Source organism: Typopeltis vanoorti, chromosome 1 (assembly GCF_054136105.1).
Source record: "Typopeltis vanoorti isolate ZY-2024b chromosome 1, IOZ_Tvanoo_1.0, whole genome shotgun sequence".
NCBI lineage: Eukaryota > Metazoa > Arthropoda > Arachnida > Uropygi > Thelyphonidae > Typopeltis > Typopeltis vanoorti.
In genome coordinates, this window is record NC_143549.1 from 156,512,887 (window position 1) to 156,536,296 (window position 23,410).

At 36.6% G+C, this 23,410-nt stretch overlaps 1 protein-coding gene across 2 annotated transcripts in view; it reads left to right on the top strand.

Annotated features, from left to right (window-relative positions):
- Nucleotides 1-23,410, top strand: part of nst (phosphoglucomutase 3-like protein nst) — a 188,276-nt gene that overhangs the window by 45,118 nt on the left and 119,748 nt on the right. For both annotated transcript variants that reach the window (XM_090394875.1, XM_090394884.1), the window contains one exon: nucleotides 4,085-4,212. In XM_090394875.1, the coding sequence (XP_090251001.1) occupies nucleotides 4,085-4,212 (128 nt within the window). The remainder of the gene's footprint in view (nucleotides 1-4,084; nucleotides 4,213-23,410) is intronic.

Consider the following 23,410-nt stretch of genomic DNA (forward strand, 5'->3'; position numbering starts at 1 on the left):
TCCTGCAAAATTTTTTGACATCATGTGCATTCACTATTGCTCTACCCAACTTTGCATCATCAGCAAACAAATGAACAGTTCCTCTCAGATTTCCTATATTGTTAATGAATAAATTGAATAGTAGTGGTCCAAGAACAGAACCCTGCAGCATACCACTAGTCACAGGCCATCTTTTTTTACTCTATTCCTGAATAAACTACTCTCTGATATCTCTCCATCACCCACTCTCCTATCTATCTCAGCAACCCTATATCCATCCCCATATGCTGCAGTTTATGCAGCATATGGGGATGGATATAGGGTTGCTGAGATGGATAGAATTCCATGTGGTATCCTGTCAAAGGCCTAAGTAAGGTCCAGCAGTAACCTCCTTTATGCAGTGGAACTCTTCTCCCCCCTCTTTCCACCTCCTCGGGACTAACCGAGACTCAAATTAAACAAAATGGTCAAGGGCACTGACAATTCTTTAGCCGCTTCATAAGACCCGAGCTGGTATAACCATCCAATCCCACAGATGTATTCACATTAAGGTTCTGTAATAGACTATTCACCTCCACTTCATTCACCACAGTTCCTGTATAAGCTATCGGTTCCTTCTTTCCTGCAGTATCACCACCTGGATGATATATTCTTGCAAAGTGCTCGCTCAGTAATTCCACTATATCAACAGATTCAGTTACCCCCCTACCATTGGCATTCCTTAAAATCATTCTGCCGTATACATTTTTTCTTTTAGTTGCAGCATATCGAAAAAACTGTTTGGGATTCTCTTTAGCTTGCATGGCTAATTCTCTTTCATAATCCGCCTTTGCTTTTCTTACCACACTCGTTACCCTTCTGGCCTGTGTTTTATACCGTTCGTGTGCCTGCAGGTCACCTTTCTCCTTAAATTTCCATCCACAGTTGTTTCTTTTTTTTACAGCTCAAGCTTAATGGGGTTATTCATCTATTTAACTCCTATTTGATTTACTATTCGGACTCTAGGTATACAGTCAGCCATTACCTCCTGCAAACGCTCCTTAACCACCTCCCATGCACTATCAACATCCATCCCTTGCAGTTTTACATGCCATGGCACTGAACCAGGCAATCTCCTAAGCTTCTCATACATACCAACCCGGTAATTCCACATGTACCCTATCTTAATTGTAAATTCCACTTCTTTAGCCGCCTCCTAAGTCATGACCTTATGATCACTCTCACCAATTGGTGACAATATGGTCATGTTCATTACGGCCACATTCTCAGATGCAATTACTAGGTCCAGCACTCTCAAACCCTTTGTGTTTTCCATTACATGCTGTCTCAGATAGTTATCCCTTAATAACTGCATAAAATCCAATTCCTTCCTCCCATGTATCCTCTCCTCCTTCCAATCAATGTTACCATAGTTGAAATCCCCCATAATAATTACCCTTATTCCACTCATTGCATCTATTTGCTTGTGCATACTATCTTCACCATCTATTTCATCACCTGGTCTATAGCAGCACCCAACTGTATATTTTGTTCTGCTAATCTCAATCTCACACCAAATAGCCTCAAATGTGCTCTTTTGACTATCCTGCAATTCAACATCTATTCTCCTTGGTTGCAGTTCATCAGCTATCATCAGTAACACCCCCCCCCCCCATTTTATTCTCTCTGTCCCTTCTGAGCACACTATACCCTTCACATTCTATCCCACTAGCTATATCATCTTCTGTCAGCCATGTTTCACTAATGCCAATAACCTGTGGCCAGGAAGAGCCAACCAAGGCCAAAAATTCTTCTTTCTTGTTCCTAATACTCCTGGCATTAGTATACATGAAATGCAGAAGCCTGTTAGTCCCACCCCTATCTTGATGCCTTATACTTACTATCCCATTCTGATTTGTTGTCCTCCGTACTAGCTCGGGCAATCATACACATTCTTACTCTCAACTGCCTCACTGATGTCTGCATATGAATTACCAAAATATGAAAAAATATGAATGGAAAAGAGGTGGATTTAGAAGAGTAATTACAGAAATTGACATATTAGGACATAAACAGGTGTGATGTTTCTAAATAACTGTAATAACATGTATTTGGACAATAGTGATCAGGGGAAAAGGAGAAGCAGTTGATAGTATTCAATACTAAACGCATAGGTAAATTTTTTTAATTGCAGGCAGTTTTAAGTAGTGATGCAAGCAGATTTTAAAATGGCAAGTTGGATAATGAAACTTATTTGTGCCTATGGTGTCCGACAAAAGGTTCTAGTAGGAAGGGGGAAGATGATTTTTTTGTCATTCAAGAGGGCAGCTGACATAAAGAAAAGGCTAGTTCTTAGAGACCGTAACACATAATTAGAAATGAATCCCAGACATCTAGAAATGCTAATAGAATAGTAAATACTGGCTGGATTTCAGTTCATAAGAAGGATTGGTTATTACTTATATGATGAGTCTCTGACTCCATGGAGGTCGGGTGTTGATGATAATAATAATAAATATTTTGATATTTTTAATATTTTGGTCCCACCATATAACAAATGATGATTTATAAAAGCTGACTGAACAAAATAAGTTTCATTGATGAAATAAATGGACTTGGATCTCAGATGAAAAAAGGAAATGGGGAAGGCATGAATCAACTTGACAGATGATGACAGAAAAGGAAAGAATGTCTGGCTGGCAGAGCTGGAGAGAAGCCGAACTGGTGACTCAAGACAGAGTCACTAGAAGAAACAGATCTCAGCCTTATGTGCCAAGGAGGTACAAAGAGGATTATTAAGTATATATTAAAATAAACATATGCTTTGCATTATGGTATACCAAGACAATTAATATGAAGTCATAGGCAAAATATACAAGTAGCCTAGTTGTGAAGATACTTCACACACAAACTTTGTTTGCTTTCACTTGGATGAAGGAATAAATGAGAATATAATTTATTGGCAGGCTTAATTTAATTTTGAAAATGTTAAAAATGGGTATCTCATTGAAAAGAAAAAAAAAGTCCTAAAGTTTTGAAAAGGTTCATTTAAACAACATGTACATCTGAACTGTATATTCAGGTATTGGGGGGGGGGGGGAATGAGAGTTTGAAAAGAACCAACCTTAGAGAATGAACTGCAAACACTGAAGAAAGCACCAACTCTGTCAGTTAAGCATATGGTGGAGTTGTCTGAGAAGAAAGAAAATAAAAACCCCATGAAGAACATATGAAATTAAAAAAAAAAAAAAAAAGCAGTCCTTGAAAAGAACTAATATAGAAAAGTCATGTCTAGTAACCCATCTCTCTTAGACAATATGGAGAAATTATTGGTATGCATAAAAAGTATCTAAATGAAAGTTTGGGGATGATTTTAGAAAGAATATGAAGATGGGAAAAATGTTTTGAGGCTACTAATAAAGCTTTGTAATGGAAGAAAGAGTACAAAAGAAATCAAAGATCATAGAGATTATATAAAAACAGAAGATAAGAATATTGTGGATGTCTGAAAAAATTACTTTCAAGAAGTGTTAAATAAAGTTTCAATGATAAAACAGCTTTTAAGTTTTGTTGATCTTGAAGAGGCATCACATGAATGCAAAGGTAAAAAGTATCTAAAACACCGAATCTGTGTGGCGTAAATAAAATCTTATGAAAAGTGATATGTTACTTAAATTGCAAATCTGCATTTGGAATTGAAGGATATGCAGGGATGTGGGTTGGATGTTAAATCATTTGTAAGATGGGATTCTAACAGAACCCTGATTATCTCAACTGTTATTTATAATCTAAATGATGAGTACATTATTAAAGAGTTATTGAACCTGATTCAGGCAGGAGATATTAAGCATATCTACTATTATTTTTTTATTTTGTGCAGATAATATATTCTTAAATAAATCTGTTTCTAGTAATATGCACTCTTTTGTTTTTCTCATTATATTAATCATATAATTTAAATATCAGTTTCTCTTTAGTATTAAAACCAAAATGTGATAACTGAAAACATTTAACCTTTAATTTTGCAAGAAATAGTGTTCATTTGAATCCTTTCTAATTCATAACATAAGATCATTACAGCTGTTATTATGGCTAAGAATATTTATACTGCTATGGATTTCCCTAGGCCTTCTCACTACTCCACAACTTCATTATATGGTATGCAGTTTAAATACTGCAGGAAAGTATGGAAATCCAACAGAAGAAGGATACTATCAAAAATTAACATCTGCATTTGTTCAGCTACAAGCAGAAGTTTGTATTTATATTTTGACATTGTTTACTCTAATGAGGTGTAACTGATAATGACTATATTTTATTTGCAAAACAATTAATATTCACATAAGATTACTTTTAAAATAAGAAGATACTGGCTTATTAATGATTTTTTTTTTCATAGAATATTTTCTTTTTTTACACATTCATAATGTATGGAGTACACATTATTGTATTATTGTGTGCATCATATAAATTACATACATTATCATTCCAAAAGATTAATGCCAAATTTTTCTGCTAGGTTTATACTTCATCATCTAATTTCTGACATGTATCCTTAAGGGGGGTGTACAGAATATTATGAGAGTACTACATCAAAAACTTACATCATTACAAACTTCATATCTACAATTTTCCTCCAAATCAACCTGTTACCTGTCAAGACTCCAACATTATCAGATCTTATATTTCTAACCTCTAAGGCACTTTTTACTGTATCAATCCACCTATATCTTGGCCTTCCTCTAGGTCTTTTTCTTGTCAACCTGGCAGAGAACACTTGTTTTGCTAATCTTTCCTCTCCCATTCTGTTTAAGTGACCATATCACCTGAGATTAGCTCTGCTAACACATTCCTGGATGCTAACAATGTCAAGTTCTTTTCTGATATCCTCGTTTTTAATATGATATTGCCATTGATGCATCTGTTCATGTCCTTAATCTCTTTCTCTGGACTCTCATATCTGCAGTCTCTTCTAGTCTTTGGTCAAGTGTTTTATTTCTAACCCAGCTCTCAAATCTATAAGTTAAAATTGTTTTTGAACACTGCCTTGTATACAGGTAATTTAGTATTTTGACTAATTTCTCTCATATTCCATATAAATTTAATCAGCAGCTGACTTCCTACCATACCAGTTTTGTTGATTCTGTTGTCTATTTCTTTATTTAATTTATCATCTTCATTAAATGTGCCTAAGTAGCTGAAATGTTTTACTTTTTCTATAGGTTCTCCATTCACAATGCAGTTGATATTTTCAATGTTTCTGTGTATTTTCATTGTTTTTGTCTTGTTATTGCTGATTTTCATATCAAATCTGTTAGAAACCTCTAGCAGACTGTTGAGTCCATTGAAGAGCATCTAGGTATGACCGTGGAACTGTAGAACTGCTTTGGTAATCTGTTGAACTTTGATGGAATAGAGCTTTTCTTTAGGGTTAGTGTCAATTTTCTGTAGAGCAGAGCAATAGCTGGACAAAAATAGATATGGGCAGGTGTTAGTTCAACTCCTTGACGGTTCTTGCATGCTTCGTAGCTCCTACTACCATCTGGCTGAATTTTGATACCTTTAAAATGTTCCATTCTTAGTCTATTGAATATTGTGATTATTTCTCTATTTTCATTAATTTCACTAATTTTGTTCTTCTTCTTGAGTGTTTGTTTTACAAATCTTAATTGGATGACAGAGTTAGCATCAGTAGATAGTGGGTGTAATTTTTGAGGTAAATATTTTGCTTCTTTATCTAGACTGCCTGCTCTTTCATTGCCTTCAGTATTTACATGGCTGGTATCCATTGCAGTATACAATTCTTGTTTTTTCAAATTTGACATTGTTAGTTGTTCATTGCAACTTGGAATTTCAGAACTCTGTATGAAGCTGGCAAATTAAGAAATGCCACAAGAGAAATGAAGAGACTGGGCATCCAGATTTTGGGAATTTGCGAGACAAGATGGCCAGGATCTGGAAAGTGTCAACAAGATAATACGACAATGTATTACTCTGGGAATGATGAGAACAAACATCGACATGGTGTAGCTGTAATAGTAGATGAAGAAATCAATAAATCAGTAATAAATTGGATTCCATTTTCTGAAAGGATAATGCTCTTACAACTTCAGGGAAACCCCGTTAACATAAATATCATCCAAGCTTATGCACCCACAGCTGACAAAAGTGAAGAAGATGTTGAAGAGTTTTATGAACACCTAAAAGAGATTAAAAACCTAACAAAGAAACATGATATAAACATAGTGATGAGTGACTTCAATGCAAAAGTGGGAAGAGGGGGGTGATGGAGAAATTGTTGGCGAACATGGCTTAGGCACTAGAAATGACAGAGGAGATCACCTAGTCCAGTTCTGTCAGGAAGAAGATCTAACAATAGCAAATACCTGGTTTAAACTTCCACCCAGAAGACTGTACACTTGGAAATCGCCTCAAGATAACCAACATAACATTGTCAGAAATCAAATTGATTATATACTGATAAATAAAAGATTCCACAGTAGTATAAAGAGTGCAAAGACTTATCCTGGAGCAGATATCTCATCAGACCACAATCCCATAGTTGCAGAAGTACGTCTTAGATTAAAATCAGCTAAAAAATCACAAAAGAAGAAAAAGAAAATTGATGTAGAAAAACTGAAAGACCCGAACATAAATAAAAGTGCCAAGACACAGCTTAACCTGCGATTACAACAGATTAACATAGAAGAAAATAAAAGTGTGGAATCTCTTTGGAATAGCTTAAAGAATGCCATCGTAACAACAAGTATTGAAGAAGTAGGTTATGTGAATAATATAAAACAACAGGAATGGATGACAGATGAGATTCTTTCTCTTATTGATACAAGAAGAATGTACAAAAACAAAGACCTAGCCAGGTATACAGAAACACATAACATCATCAAGAAAAAAATAAAAGAAGCCAAGGAAAATTGGATGAAAAATTTATGTACTGAAATTGAACTGCTTCAGAAGAAACATGATAATTTCAATCTGTATAAGAAAATCAACGAAATTTCCGGAAAACTGAGGAAAAAGCAAATAGTGTCTCTAAGAGACGAAAATGGAAAAATAGTTCTAGAAAAAGAGAATAAAGCACAGATTTGGATAAAATATGTAACAGAACTTTTCAATGATACTAGACAGAAGCCTATAAATCTTAAAGATAACATTCAAGGACCAGCAATCATGAAATGTGAAATAGAGAATGCTATACGAACAAGTAAAACAGGAAAAGCCAGTGCAAACAGAATTTTTAAAATTAATAGAACCAGATAACATCAAACTTCTTGAAAAACTATTTAATAAAATATATGAAAGTGATGAATTTCCATCAGATTGGCTCAAATCTACATTTATCACTGTCCCAAAGAAACCCAAAGCGAATTCCTGTGGTGACTTCTGACTTATTAATCTATTGAGACAAACATTAAAAATATTTTTGAAAGTAATTCAGAATTGAATTTATAGAAAAAGTGAAGAAACTCTAAGTGAAACACAATTCGGCTTTCGGAATGGTTTTGGTACTAGAGAGGCCCTTTTCTGTACCCAAATATTGATACAAAAATGCATAGAAAAACAGAAATCTGTCTTTATGTGTTTCATAGATTTTGAAAAAGCATTCGACAAAGTCAGACACACTAACTTAATAGAAGTCCTTCAACAAATAAGGCTAGACGAACAAGACATAAGACTAATAACAAATCTGTATTGAAATCAGTCAGCTACCGTTCAATTAGACAACATTACCACCAGTGATATTAACATCAAAAGAGGAGTGAGACAAGGATGTGTGCTCTCACCACTCCTGTTCAACATATATGCAGAGGTAATCTTTAAAAAAGCATTGGAAGAATGTCCAGAGGGAATCACAATAAATGGAAAGATTGTTAACAACCTACGATATGCAGATGACACTGTGCTAATTGCAGATAATATTATGGATCTCCAAAAACTCATTGACAGAGTATACATAGAAAGCCAAAGAATGGGAATAAATATAAACATCAACAAGACAAAATACATGATCATCAGCAAACATCCAGCCTCATCAATGAAACTGACACTCGATGGGAAAAATATTGATCAAGTGTCAAGATATAAATATCTTGGTTGCTGGCTCAATGAACGGTGGGATCCAGAAATAGATATAAAGACAAGGATTGAAGTTGCACGGCAGTCCTTCATGAAAATGAGAACACTATTCTGCAATAAAGACCTAAACATGGAAGTCAGATGCCGAATGCTGAAATGCTACGTGTGGTCTATTCTGCTCTATGGAGTTGAAACATGGACATTGAAGGTGAAAACCATCAAGAAAATCGAAGCCTTTGAGATGTGGCTATACAGAAGAATGCTAAAGATATCATGGACAGAAAAAATTACCAATGAAGATGTCTTAAAATCCATTGGCAAAGCTAAACATCTTGTACAAATAATCAAGAAACGAAAAACATCATATCTTGGCCACATCATGAGAAACAGCAAATACCAACTTCTACAAACTATTTTGGTAGGAAGAATTGATGGCAAAGGAACTAGAGGAAGAAAAAGAATATCATGGTTTGACAACATCAAGACGTGGACAGGAAAGAGCAGTGCACAACTACTCAGATTAGCACAAGAGCGCAGTTTGTTCGCCAAGATGGTCGCTGACCTTCGATAGAAGATAGCACAATAATAAGAAGAAGTTGTTCATTAATTTATTCAGCTGGTTACCCACCATACCAGCCCTGCTTATTCTGTTGTCTATTTCCAGATAGCTGAAATATTTCCATTTAGAATGCAGTTGATGATTCCATGTTTCTGCCTATTTTCATAGTTTTGGTCTTTTTATTGCTGAGTTTCATGCCAAATTTGTTATAGCTGTTATTCAACTTAGTTAGAGAATCCTGGAGATTTGCACTAGATGCATTTAGAAGTACATCATCTGCAAAGAGCAAAGTTTTACATCTCTAATTCTAATGTCAGGCCTAATGCCACTTTCTTTCTAGTGATCCATATAAATGATGAATAAGAGTGGAGATAATGTGCATCCTTGTCTTTCCCTCTGATTTTACATCAAATTGTCTTCCTATATTTCCTGATCTACAAAACTTAAGTACAGATCCTTCTCATAAGCCCATGATTTCTCAAATATCTGTCATAAAGTGAAAAAAATCTGATTCTGACAACCTCTATGTTTGCCCTGAACCCAGCTTATTCTTCTCCAAGTTTCTCTTCCACGATCTTTCTCAACCTCTTTTCAACTATGCATGCATAAATCTTCTCTTAGAACACTTAGTCGAGAAATTTGTCTATAATTCTCACATTCAGCTTTATTCCCTTTTTTGTAGATAGCAAGTATTAAAGTTCTACTCCAATAATCTGAATTTGACTTTCTAACCAGGCCCTCTGAGTTATGCAGTGTAGCCACTGCAAAACTTTTATGTACCCATACTTAAGCATTTCTGGTTGAATATAATCTATTCCATCTGACTTTCTGCATTTTCCATTTTTGATGGCTTTTTCCACCTTAAGTATCGATATGTACTCCTCTTTGCATTCCTCTTGAAAATTTTCTAGTACAGTTGTGTCACTGCTAGGTTTGTTTAGCAGTCTTTCAAAGTAATTACTCCAGACATCTAGGATATCCTTAGCTTCAGTTTTCATGTCACCGTTATCATCGTTGATTCCTTTTACAGTACTCTTTCCCTGAAAATGGAAAATATCTGATTAATGGCAAAAAAATTAATGTAAGAGTAGCCATTGAACGTTTTATTGTATGTATGTAATTTACAAATTCAACTTGCATAAAATTCAAGTTATATAAATGTTTACGAAACACATTACTTGCATAACTTGGGGTGTAACTATATATATATATATATATATATATATATATATATATATATATATATTAAAACAAAAATTAACTTTTTGACAGCCAGGCAATATCATGTTGACAGATGTGGCTAAATTTCAAAATGAAAAACTGAATAATGAAGCTACTTGGACCTGTAGTTCCACAGAAATTTCTGAGTGGAAAATGAATCCCAGGCATATAGAAATCTTTTGAAAAAAAGAGCAAAGCTAATAATAATAAGTACTTGCTGAATTTCTGTTCAGGACATGAACTTGAATTGCTTATATCTTCCAACATAAAGATTTGCATAAAGATATATGAAGAAGTGTATATCAGTACCTTAGAAAAACTCGCTGTTCATTCTGGTTCCCTGATGAAAACAGTAGGGCCTTCTTTGACCTGGTGATGCCCCAGTGGGCATGAAATCTCATGTGGTACCATCATATGCATTTGTGGTTTAAGTCAATAGAGAATATAATTTGGTCAACTAAGTCCCTAGAAACACGAAATGTGAAAAGGTAGCTGGAGTAGAGATATTAGACCAGAAGAAGAAATGTAAGCTTGTTGTGAAATTGTCTGCAAGGATAGAAAAATCAAATCTCCTTGATGGATTTGAAGAACTATGAATCCTGGTATTAATATTCCTAAAAAAGAAGAAATCAAAAATATCTAGTAAGTCAGCATGTGCCATTAGAGAATACAAAGGAAAATGTACTTAAGCTAATTATAATTAGGAAAAGTAGCTAATTATAGTGAAGAATAAGAAGAAAAATATTATAACAGTGCAAAGTGTCCTAAAGGCATTAAAAAAAAGTTTAGAAGAAAATATACTGTAAAAGGAATTAGATGATAAAATGATATATATATATATATATATATATATATATATATATATATATATATATATATATATATATATATATATATATATAAAATACCATTGCTGTATGGTAAAAATACCATCACTGACTGTTGACCTGTAGTGGCCTAAATTATCAACTTTGCCAAACAGATAGGCTTGCAACATGTCATCCTGTCTCAACGTTTCTCAAACTCTGTCAGTTCCCTTCTCACAGCCATTTCACACAGACACAGTTGCCCTCCTGACTTGGGAGCATCATATTCCTCCAATTTATACCTGCTACAAACATGTGATGACTCATTACATAGCATGGTGCACCTTGCCTATTGGAGAGTCTGTTGGCTTCTTTTCAAGTAGTATATTTCCGAGTGGTTTCTAAAAGAAAATAATTTTAGATTTCTAAAATTATTTTCATTTAGCATCAGTTTTTGTAAAAGTAATGTAAAAAGAATCAGACTTCATGTAAAGGAAGCCTCATTAAGTTCAGTAGTAAATAAAAGAAATCCTTTAAATAACTGAATTTTGAAAATTCTACAAATATAATGATATCCCTTCAAGATATTTTATTTATTTTTATTTTTTTGTGTCAATATTTTCTTAAATTTTAATCTGGGGTCAGATCCTTTTCCATTAAGCTTGGCTACTTTCTATTAATGTAAAAATAAAGTTGCATTAAATGTATCTAATCTAAGGAAAACCACTGAAATGAAAATTGATATGAAGGTACAAATTCAGAAAATTAACTAATGTATCAGTAAAGAGCTCTATTATAAATGAATTAAACAAAAAGGTATTTAAGTGTTTAAAATTCAGAAAAACTAAAGGAAAGCTACACATATACACTTTGAAACAAGCATTGGATATTTCCTGTTTTAGAGTTAAAGCATATCGACATTCTTTTACTCTAGTATCCTTCAAGGGAAGGATGTTAGCTAGCTATGAATAGGAGATGGTCAAGAGTAATTCTGAAGGAGGCTGTATCAGAGTGTAGTACACCCAATGTCAGGAGGATAAGCTAGGTAGGAGTTAGATGAATGAGTATTGGCATTAAGCAAGAACTGCATAACAAGAAAAAGTTATGGAGTGTACATAAGGAAAAAGTTGATAGAAAGCTCACGAACAGCACAAGGCAGAAGAGAAGCAAGAAACGTGATCACAAGATAAGGATGGCAAAATGAGATTATGAAAAGAAATTATGCAGACAGGCCAAAGGAAATCTCAAAGTGCTTTTTTTTTGTGTCAAGTAAAAGGAATAATGACTATAGAAGGATAACTTGAATGAGTTCTTCTATAGTTCTGATGGTAGCAAGGTGACTCAGTGACCACTTTGCAAGGATTTGTCATCCAGCTGAAGATATTGCAGCATCAGGAACTGATGAAAGAATATAAGGTGATGAATCATTACTATGACTTCAGTAACTTTCATGAAGTCAATAGACTCATCATGGGAGGCTCACTCAACTAGCAGCATGTCTGTCATAAAGGAACTTTGAATTATTTATGCTTCCTGCATTCACAGTACACTCCAGCAATGTATTCCAGTCACCAAAAAGTCCCTGTAAAAATCGACTTACACCCTTCATTACATCTTTATGCAACTTTCAGAGATTTCCTTTTTTTCTTCCCATCTTAATGTCCACTCTTTTTATAATTCCTTCTGCATTATTGTATTTTTCGTATAAGATGATACTTTTTTCTAAAATTTTTAGACCAAAAATTGGGGGTCGTCTTATACATGGGGGATAACCGGTTGAGAGACCCGCGGTTGCCGTGGCGAAACTGCCAGTACCTTGTCTCTGTGAACAGGCTTCCTCCAATCACTAGCCTTTGTTAACTCTGTCGATTGACATCATTAATGGTTGATTCTGAATAAACAAATCAGAACTCTGAAAGCATTCATACATCTGCAACTCAGTGGCGGGGTAAGTTAATGTATTAACAATATTTAGAGCGCTAGCCCATAAAAATGTCCAAAAATAAAAAACAATGGTCATATTCTTCAAAATTCAAGTTAAAAGTCATCAGTTATGCAAAAGAACATGGAAATAAAGCTTCAGAGAAAGAGACAGTTTGGACCACCTCCTCCCACTGAGTGTATGATTAGACAGTGTAGAAAACAGGAAGAACAACTACTCAAGATGCCAAAAAAAGAGGAGGACCTTAAGAAGAAAACCAGCAAAATGGCCAAACTTGGAGCAGAGGCTTAAGACTTGTGTGTCAGCTAGGCTTATTCAATATGAGACAAAAAAAGTTTGCAAGAGAAATGAACATTTTTGATTTCACAGGAAAGGCAAATAAATTGGTGCTTCAACTTCATGAGGAGAGAAGGGTTAACCATGAGAACACGAACCAAGTTAGCCCAGAAATTGCATCTTAGTATGGATCTTAAAAATATTACCTAATTACTAAATATACTTTGAATATTTAAAAAATATATCAAATGTGTTCTGTTTTTATGTTTAAAATATCATCATCATCAATTTCCTGCCATGCAATTAATTTTGGGTTCAAAAAAATAGAGTTCGTCTTCTACATGGGGGGCGTCCTATACAAGGAAAAATACTATAATCATATCTCCTCTTTTCCTCCTATCCACCAAACTCTGTAATCCACATTCCCTCACACACACTCTGCATAACCAGCACTCCAGAGTCCTGATATCATGTTGGTCATTTATCTTTGGACTCTCTCTAGATTTTCCACATACAATGAAAACTAGGAAAACAAATTTGAGCACAATATCCACGTGGTTCGGACTAATGCCTTATTAACAAGCAACACCACCTCCTTCTCCCCACACGTCAGTGTACTTTTTTCCACAGCAGCAGCAATATGATGTGCAATCTTAGTAGCACTTGTAATGTGCCATTCAACTTTAGTCCACTGTCTACCATCACCCCAAGATCCTAAATATCATCCACTTCCCAAAGTAAGTTCCACCAGTACAGTACATAGTCATCTCTGCACCCCAAAGTGTAACACCTTGCATTTATTCATATTAAAACTACAACTCCAATCATCTGTCCAAGCTAAAAGTCTATTCAAATCTTCCTATACATCAGCAATACTAATTCTACCTAACTTTGCATTATCAGCAAATGTTTGAAGATCCCTAATCAATCCACATAAAATATCATTAATAAATAACTTAAACTGTAGGGGCCCAAGAACAGGATCTTAAGGCACTCTACTGGTCACTTTCCTTTTCTTAGCTGCTGCTCAATCATACACAACTTGCTGGTATCTTTCAGAAAGCCAATCTTCAATCCACCCTGCTATATAATCCCATTTTCTGCAGCTTATACACCAATCTTTCATGAGGTAATCTACCAAATGCCTTTGCAAAGTCCAAGAAAATCTCTGTATGTGAATCTCCCTTATCCAATGCATTTGTTACATATCATAAAATGTAAGCAGATTGCTAAAATAAGACCTGCCCTTCACAAACCCATGCTGACCATCATATAGAATCTTATGTCCATTTATCCAATCCTATATTCTGTTCCTAACTAATTTTTCTAACACTTTGACTACAGACTAGTCTGTAATTGGAAACTTCTGTTTTCTAGAACCATGCTTGTGGAGAAGTATTATTTTGCCTTCTTTCCATTCCTTAGGAACCTTTCCCACTGTAAGACTTTTGTTAAATAACCAAGTCAAGGGCATGGCTAACTCTTTTTCATATTCTTTAAAAATAGGTGATGATATGTCATCCATTCCCACAGCCTTATTAACATTTAACCCAAGCAACAAACACTTGATACACTTCTGATTCTTTCACCTTTAATTCTTCTAATCCGTGCCTCCCTTCTACATGTTGCACAGTAGCATTCACACCACTATGATATATCCTGATTGAAGTGTTCATTAAATAATTCCACTATATCATTTGCTATAGTTACTCTACTACATGAGTCAACCTGCCAGAGCCTTTTTCCTCTTGCTTGCCATATAGCATAAAAATTTCCCTTGCATTAGTTTTGACCTGAGTGTCCAATCTCCAGTCATATTCCACTTTTTCTTTTTAACCATACTTGTCACTTTTCTGGTCTGCAGTTTGTATTCTTCATGCATCTGTTCACTAATAACTGTCTTGTACCTCCTCAATACCTTCTTTTGTAACACTGCTTGCTTGATTTCACTGTTCATCCATCCATCTATTTATTTCACTGTTTGTCCTACTCTGTTTATTCACTTAACTCTTGGTATTCAGTTATGCATTGCTTGTATTAGATGCTGCCTTATCATTTCCCATGCACTGCCAACATCATCTCTGCACAATTTGTCAACCCAATGTATTGATGCTAGTTGACTACAGAGCTTCTCATAATCACTCACCTCATAGTTCCACATATAGACTTTCATAGTAATAACATTTTCCTGTTTGACTACCTCCAAACTAATACCTCATGGTCACTCTCACCAACAGGTGGCAATGCAAATGCTTCATTCACAATCACATCCTGTGAAGCTATCACCAAATCCAACACCAATAAACCTTGTGTTGTTTCCATCACGTGCTGCTTTAGATAGTTATCCTGCAGAGAAACTCAACAAATTCATCCCCCTTGTAACCATACACTATCTCTTCTTTCCAATCCATGTTCCTATAATTAAATTTTCCTATTAGGATTATCTTCCTATTACTAGGCCAATTAATGTGTTTAAACATTTCACCATCAAGAACAACATCATATTAAATATACTATTCTGTTGATCACAAGTTCACACCAAATAGCTTCAAAATCTTCACACATACTACTGTTTTCCACTTCCACTCTTGAAGGATGCAATTCACCTCCCCTCCCCCCACTCTGTTCACCATCCTATCCTTTCAGAAAATTCTCTATCCTACCATTTCTACTTTTCACAGTATCAGCCTCAGTCAACCAAGTTTCACTTATACCAGTTACCTTTAGGCATACTGATTCAATTAAAGCTACACACTCAGCCCCTTTATTTCTGATACTCTGTACATTAGTATACAAGCATAACAATTCTCCACTCTTTGAGGCCATCACATGAACACCATCACTCCATTCTCTTTCTCTCTCTCTCTCTCTCTGTTCTGACCAAAGCATTTCCTTGATCCTGACTCTGATTTTCATTCATATCCTTATCATCTCCACCATTTTGTACTGCATCACTCTGCCCTGCCATAATCACTTCCTCACCTTTATCTCTCTCTCTCTCTCTTTTTGTCCTCTCACAAGCTGCTTCTCTCTCTCTCTCTCTCTCTCTGACCATTAGCAATACCAATTTCATAGGAACTCTGTGTACTCTTAGTAAACAACAATTGCTCCACATGACCAACACCAAACTTGTTCAAATGCATTCCATCAGCTTTGAACTATTCTAACTTCCCTTCAAATTCATTTCATACATTCACAAATTTGTACACTCTTTGCCTGATACAATTCAGCCATCTTGTCATTCAGTATCATTGATCTCCTTCTCAGTTCACTACTGTCATATCTTGACAGCAAACTACCTCACTTTCCCAAACACTATTATCCTTCACCACCTGCAACAACTTCTTCAAATCTCTTTTCGCATTCTTTGTCTCACTCTCCAGGTTGTTTGTGCCCATCACTAATTCCAATATCCATTCCTTCCTTCCTTCTATGCAAAACATCTGATATTTGTCAACATGTCTTATGTACCTTATTATTTACCACACTTTTAACGATTGAATCATCATATAAAGCCACTCTATCATCTTTTGATACTTGCTTCTTCCTATTAATTCTGTCATTTACATCCTTAGATACTTGCCTCTTCCTATTAATCTCCTTCTCATTTACATTAATCTCTTCTTTAAATGTTCAATTTTCTCTTCTATTTCTTCTTCTTCTGCAGCTTCTCCCACTTAAGTGGGGTCACTGTTGATAATGAGTCTCCTCCATACCTTCCTGTCTTGGGCTGTCACCACATCCAAGTTCTTCATCCTCAAGTCCTCTTCTACCAGTTCCCTCCATCTCTTCTTTGGCCGCCCATGCTTCCGCCTTCCTTGCACATCCATCTGCATGTCCCTTCTTCCCACATATTCGTCCTCCCTCCTCATCACATGACCAAACTATCTCAACCTTGCCTCCTGTATTTTCGCTCCCAAGTTCGTAACTTTCACTGTTCCTCTGACATAGTCATTTCTCAGACGATCCTTTCTAGTCACACCGCACATCCACCTAAGCATTCTCATCTCTGCTACTTCCATCCTGCTGATGTTATTTTTCCTCAGGGCCACAGTTTCTATAGCATATGTCATAGCTGGCCTCACTACTGTCCTATAGATTTTGCCTTTCAGATTGATCAGCACCCTCTTATCGCATAACACTCCAGTCGTCTCCCTCCAGTTCCTCCAACCCACTTGTATCCTGCATCCCAATCCCTTCTCAGCTCCTCCATCTTCTTCCACTGTTGAACCTAAGTATCTAAAGTCTCTCACCTTCCTGATGACATTTCCTTCTAGCTCCAGATCTGTCTCCTGTCCACCACCCATTGTGCAACACATATACTCTGTCTTACTTCTGCTCAGTCTCATACCTCTCTCTTCCAGTAATTTTCTCCAGCTTTCCAGTTTAGTTCCCGCTTCTTCTCTTGAATCTGCACACAACAAGATGTCATCTGCATACAACATTGTCCAAGGCGCATCTTCTCTCACCTCCTCTGTTACCACCTCCATCACAATATTAAACAGAAATGGACTTAATGCTGACCCTTGATGCAAGCCAACTGTTACTTGAAAACTTTCTGTCTGTCCCAGACAGGTCAGAACACTTGTCTTCACATTTCTGTATATTTTCCCGCACCAACCTGACATATTTCTCCTGCACCTACTTCTCCCTCAGACACCTCCCTACTTCTTGCCTTGGCACTCTATCGTATGCTTTCTCCAGATCAATAAATGCCAGATGTAGCTCCCTTTGTTTCTCTCAATACTTTTCCATCATCTGCCGTAACCCAAAGATAGCATCTGTTGTTGATCTACCAGGCATGAAGCCAAATTGTTCCTTTGCAATCTCCACCTCCTTCCTTAATCTACCATCAAGAACCCTTTCTAGGATTTTTATTGTGTGGGACATCAACTTTATTCCTCTGTAATTATTACAGTCTTGTGCATTCCCTTTACCCTTGTAGATGGGGACAAGAGTACTCTCCCTCCATTCCTTGGGTATATTTTCCTGTTGGCAAACTTTCACGAACAGGTCCCACAGCAGGTCAGTTCCCTCTTCTCCCCAGTGCCTTCCATGTCTCCACTGGAATTCTGTTGGGGGCCACTGATTTTCCATTCCTCATCCTCTTCATGGCCTCCGTCACTTCCGCTCTACTGATGTTCTGCACCATCCCCTCAGAAGGCTGCCTATCTTCTCTGTGAATCCTTTCATTTTCCTCATTCAAAAGTCCCTCAAAGTATATTTTCCATCTGTTTCTTTTGTCCACATCTCTCCATAATACTCTTCCTTCAGCATCTTTGATCTGCCTCACGTGTAAGATGTTCTTTGCTGCTTTATTTCTACATTTCACTAGTTGGTAAATTTTTCTCTGTCCTTCCTTTGTTTCTAATTGATCATACAGATCTTGATATGCCATGGCCTTCGCCTGGGCCACAACTCTCTTGGCTTCTTGCTTTCTCTCTCTATCCTCTTCCACCCTTTACTCATCCCACTTCTGCTTTGCCTTCCTCTTAGTTGTCACTTGTACGTTATTATTCCACCACCAACCCTCCTTCTGCTCTCTAATCTTTCCAGATGTCTCACCAAGCACCTCGATTGCACAGCTCAGGGTTACTTTTGAATTATGTTTCCACCAATCTTGTACACTTTCCAGTCCATCCGAAATCCTAACACCCTCTCCCTAAAACCATTCCTCACACCCTCCTCTTTTAAGCGAAACCACTTCTTAATTGTCTTCATCCCATGGCATCCAGAGGCTCTTATCTTCGATCTTATTTTAAAGTCTGTGCACAGCAGTCAGTGTTGCTGTGCTACTTGATCTGTTGGAATTACTTTACAATTTGTCACAACCTTAAGATGTTTTCTTCTAGTCAAAATGTAGTCAATTTGTGAACTGTTGTTACCACTCCTAAATGTTATCAAATGTTCTTCCCTCTTGTAGAAAAACGAGTTCACAATTGCCAGATCAAACGCTACTGCAAAGTCCACAACCCTCTCTCCTTCCTGGTTCATCATTCCCACTCCATGGCCACCATGCACCCTTTCACAGTCTCTATTCTTCTGTCTCCCTATGTGCCATTCAAGTCTCCTCCGACAATCACCATCTCATTTTCTTCCAGTTCCCTCATTTCTTCATCTAACACATTCCAGAACTCATCTTTCTCCTCTACTGTACAACCAACTTGTGGGGCATATACACATAATACAACCACCCACTCTTCTCCAAGACCCAATTTCATTCGCATGATCCTGTCATTCCTTCTACCCACTTCCAGTACTTCGCCCTTCATTCTGCCACACACCACAATTCCTACACCATTTCTTCCCTCGTTATTCGCTCCAGAGTAGAACAATTTATATCCATCTCCCAGTTCCTTTGCCTCCCCCCCCTTCCACCTTGTCTCCTGCACACATAAATGTCCAACTTCCTCTGCCACCTCTCTTCACTTTCCAGTCATGCTTCCAACATTCAGTGTTCCCACTCGCAACATCCTCTCCACCTGCTGGGCTCGCTTCTTTAACCACACCCGCTCTTGATGCGGTAGCCCTCGTCCACTTCTCGCAGCTGTAGGGTGATATGGCTGCCCGTCACTTAAGGGGGTATGCCCTAGCCCTTATATCATTTTCTCTTTGACTCATATCATAGTTTGAGCTGGCATTGAAGTTTTACGACCGGATGCCCTTCCTGACATCAACCCTCGCCATTTATCCGGGCTTGGGACCGGCACCTATTGAGGCTAGCTTGCCTCCTTTGGTGGCTGCATAAGACGAAATGACTTAGCAAGATAGGAAAGACTCACCCCTAGCCCTCGAATACTCTAATAGCATCAGGGGGAAGGAGCAAGGAGAGGAGAAAGAAGCAAAGAAAGAAGAGGAGGGACCAGTCTACAGAATAATATAACAGATGTATATTACATGAAGTAAGGCATGGTCCAGCATATGGTACCTCGGGTTTGCCATGCCTGTACTCACTAAAGTGAACCCTTGAGGTTTATTATTTTTATTTTATTTTTTTCTCTTCTATATCACTTCTATTATTATCGTTTCAAGCACTTCCATCCATTTTTTGATTATTCCTGGTAACACTGTTTTCATTTTTGGAATGCCCTAACCTTTCATCGCACTTCTCGCACACTATAATACATTCCTTCTTATCATTTAATCTAACACTCCATAAATCTTTATCATTTTTGGGTGCATACATAAAACAGTTATTGCATTGTATCCACTGAAAAAGCCAGGGGGGGAGACTTGATCTCAGAGTTGAAACCTTATGCATTGCTGCAGTATGCTACTTTACTGTTGCCATTTTTGTGACTTTAAATAACTGAAAATAACACTTTTAGAACAACAGTACCACAGTACAATGATTATATCTCCTGTCTGACTATCACACAAAAGCACCATCACATAAAAATCTACATGACATAACTATTGGGGGGTGGGGGCTGTTCAAATATGCTGCTATTTCTCCTCTTGACATTAGTGATATCTCTTTGAAAGTGCTTAGGATATTGCAAAAATTTAATCCCAATATAGCCATGGAATTAGATGGGATATCAGTTTGTGCATTATGGAATGTCCAAAGGAATTGTTTATGGCAAGTTTAGCTTAATTTTAAGCCCTGGTTAAGTCCCATGGGAATAGAAAGAGCGCAAGGGGGTTCCGTTGTGTAAAGGAGGCTCCAAGGCTGCATTAGCAAATTATAGAACAATCAGTATCTTGCAAATGCTGGTAAAGGTATTGGAAAAGTTGGTCAAATACAGAGCTCAGGAAATGGATGGATAAGAATATGATACTCAATTGCCTTAGTAATTTATTCACTGTTTATAATAGTGACAGCTGAGTTGTATAAAAACATTGACTATATGGTGATACTGCAGGATTTTGCAGAGACATTTGACAGGGTATCACGTGAAACTGCACACATCCATATTATGTTCATGTTCATCCTGATTGGTTCAGATATATTGCATTGCTGATGGACAGATGTATGGAAATACTGAATTCAATATAAATAACATGGGAAATTATTTGAAGGGAAATATTCAGTTGTTTCCTGATAATGCAAAGTTTGGTAGCATAATAATTAATCAGGGCAATGAGAGTTATGCACTTGGGAATGAAAAGTTTACAAACTGTATTCTGCATTGATGGAACAGTACTCCAGGAAATTGAAGCTGGGGAGTTGAAGTTCAGTTGGCATATTGCTGAAGTGGTCAAGGTACCTCATATGATTACTTGGCTATTGAAGAACACACAAGCAGAGATAAAGAATATATCATTCCATTTTATAAGGCCTCAATACAGCCCCATCTGGATTACTACGCTCAGGTACAGTCACCAGGGTTTCTTGGAAGTGATGAAGAGGATTCTGTAGAATGCTCCTTGGGTTATTTAAGTTGGTTGATAGGAGAAAAGTGAGGATATGTTGGAAATGTTAAATGAATTAATGCAGAGGAAATTTTTTCAGCACTCAGCTGAAAGAGGTTATCTCTGATAACCCCCTTTATTGTAAGGAAGAGCAGGACCAGATTTTTTGCTTAGAGAGTGGTGAATGGGTGGCTAGAATCTGTAAGTGCTTTGTCAGTCAGTGCTTTCAAGAAGAAATAATAGGTCGTTTCTGAATCTGTTATCTTTTTTTTTTGTCTTAGTTTTATTTGCTTTTCCCCTTGTTGTGTGCCCTTTAGTTATTTGTGTATTGTGTGGCCTTTCTTTTATTTCTTAGATTGTGCCTTTGCTATAAGAGGATTAATTGTTATATCTTAGTTACGTGTACTTACCTCCTAAATTAATTCTTCTATCCTTTTTTATTTCTACCATTTAAACTTTAAGATCCCTACAAAATGGTGACACTGCTAGTGAATATGCCTGTGAACGAGGCCAATTCATGAGTGTAGATATCTATCTCCTACGCTGAAAGAAATCAGGAGAATTTATTTTATTTATGACTGCGCCACCTGAGTTCTTCACGTAAAACATCGGAGATATGTTCTAGCACCTGTGGGATATAGCTAATTCTAACTGTGGGCTTAATTAACAGTCATGGCAATTCCCTAAATTCTTAGCATACAGGTTCGGAGTTTTTTACGAGGCAGTGCATTGTACAAAGATCAGGCGATAGTCTCTATTAAGCAAACAAAACACATTTATTGTAACTTAGAGTAATTCTACACTATTATACACTTTTCATACAACTTCTTTCTTAATCTTATCTTAAATTTCAATTACTATCTAACATTATTAATCTTGCCAGTTACAGTGAGAGGAGATGCTCGTATTCTACATTTCTGGCTGACGCTATTCTTAACTTATGTTGTGCTAACATTACAATTTCAAACCTTGCTATCCACAACAATACTATTAGCCTAGTAACCTTATGTCCAGTGGACTCACAGTTATCTTTCCACACTAACTATTAATACCAGAAATCTACTCACAGGTCCTTAGTAACACACAGCACATAAGATCCTTGGCTGTTTCTGCTGATTCCTCCAATCCATTCTGTGTACTGGATTTTCTCATTTGGTGCTCGGTAGCCATCCTTCCATAATTCACTTGTGGGAGTAGCGGCACATCTTCGCCGAAGGAACTAGGTAGAATGAAAGCATCCTGCTTTCGGTGCATGAGGCAAGTTTCCTTACTTGCTACACATTGCAGAAACTTTCAATGCTTCTCCAGGACTCCCCATTTCCCATTGGTTGCATATCAATGAGTCCAATCGGGCCTACGGACTGCAGCTAGAGGACTACAAGAGAAAGAGAGAGAGAGCCTCGTTCTTAAGGCCTCCTATATACAGTTTTTTGGGAGTTCCATGTTTCAGGGTCGGAGACCCCTGAACATCCTGTGATCACTTTGTCATCAGTGGTCTTGACCTGGAGTGTAGGGAGGAAAACTTCCTTTTTCTAATGACCTTCAGTGCTATTGTTCTCTTTCAAGTCCCAGACATAATCCACTCTAATCCTTTTTACTTGAGGTAGAACTATTTCAACCCTGGGCTATTTTTACAATATCACTCCTAGATTTACATAAAGTGCACAATCTTGAATATTTATACTATTTTAATATTTTATTAAAATAGCAATTCAGTGTTACTCCTTTTTGCAAGATACCCCTGTGGGTTTACAATCAATATGGCAGCATGTAGTTTTATTATATTTACAATATTTCCGACCTCTGTAAAAGTCGATGCCAAAAAAAAAAAATTGAGAACTTCTACTGCATCAAATTTTACACTGTCACAATGAGTCTGGATTCCATGGAAGTTCCCATGGAGTAATAATAATCATAATATATTGTATGTTCCTGTTCATATATAGCATATATAAGGCAAACAGGTATATTAATGGTCTAGATTTGGTTTGCTGTTTTTAGGATACTTGTGACATAAGACTGAATGATATATGCCCGTAAACACAAGAAAGATATTTAATTAACCAAATATTTCGGTTCTGAAATAGCAGACCATCCTCAGTGGTATTACAAGAACAGTTTTAAAAAATAGATACAAGCTAGAATACTAACAATAGATCGTTAACAATAGAACACACCGCGTGATGTTATATCACTAAG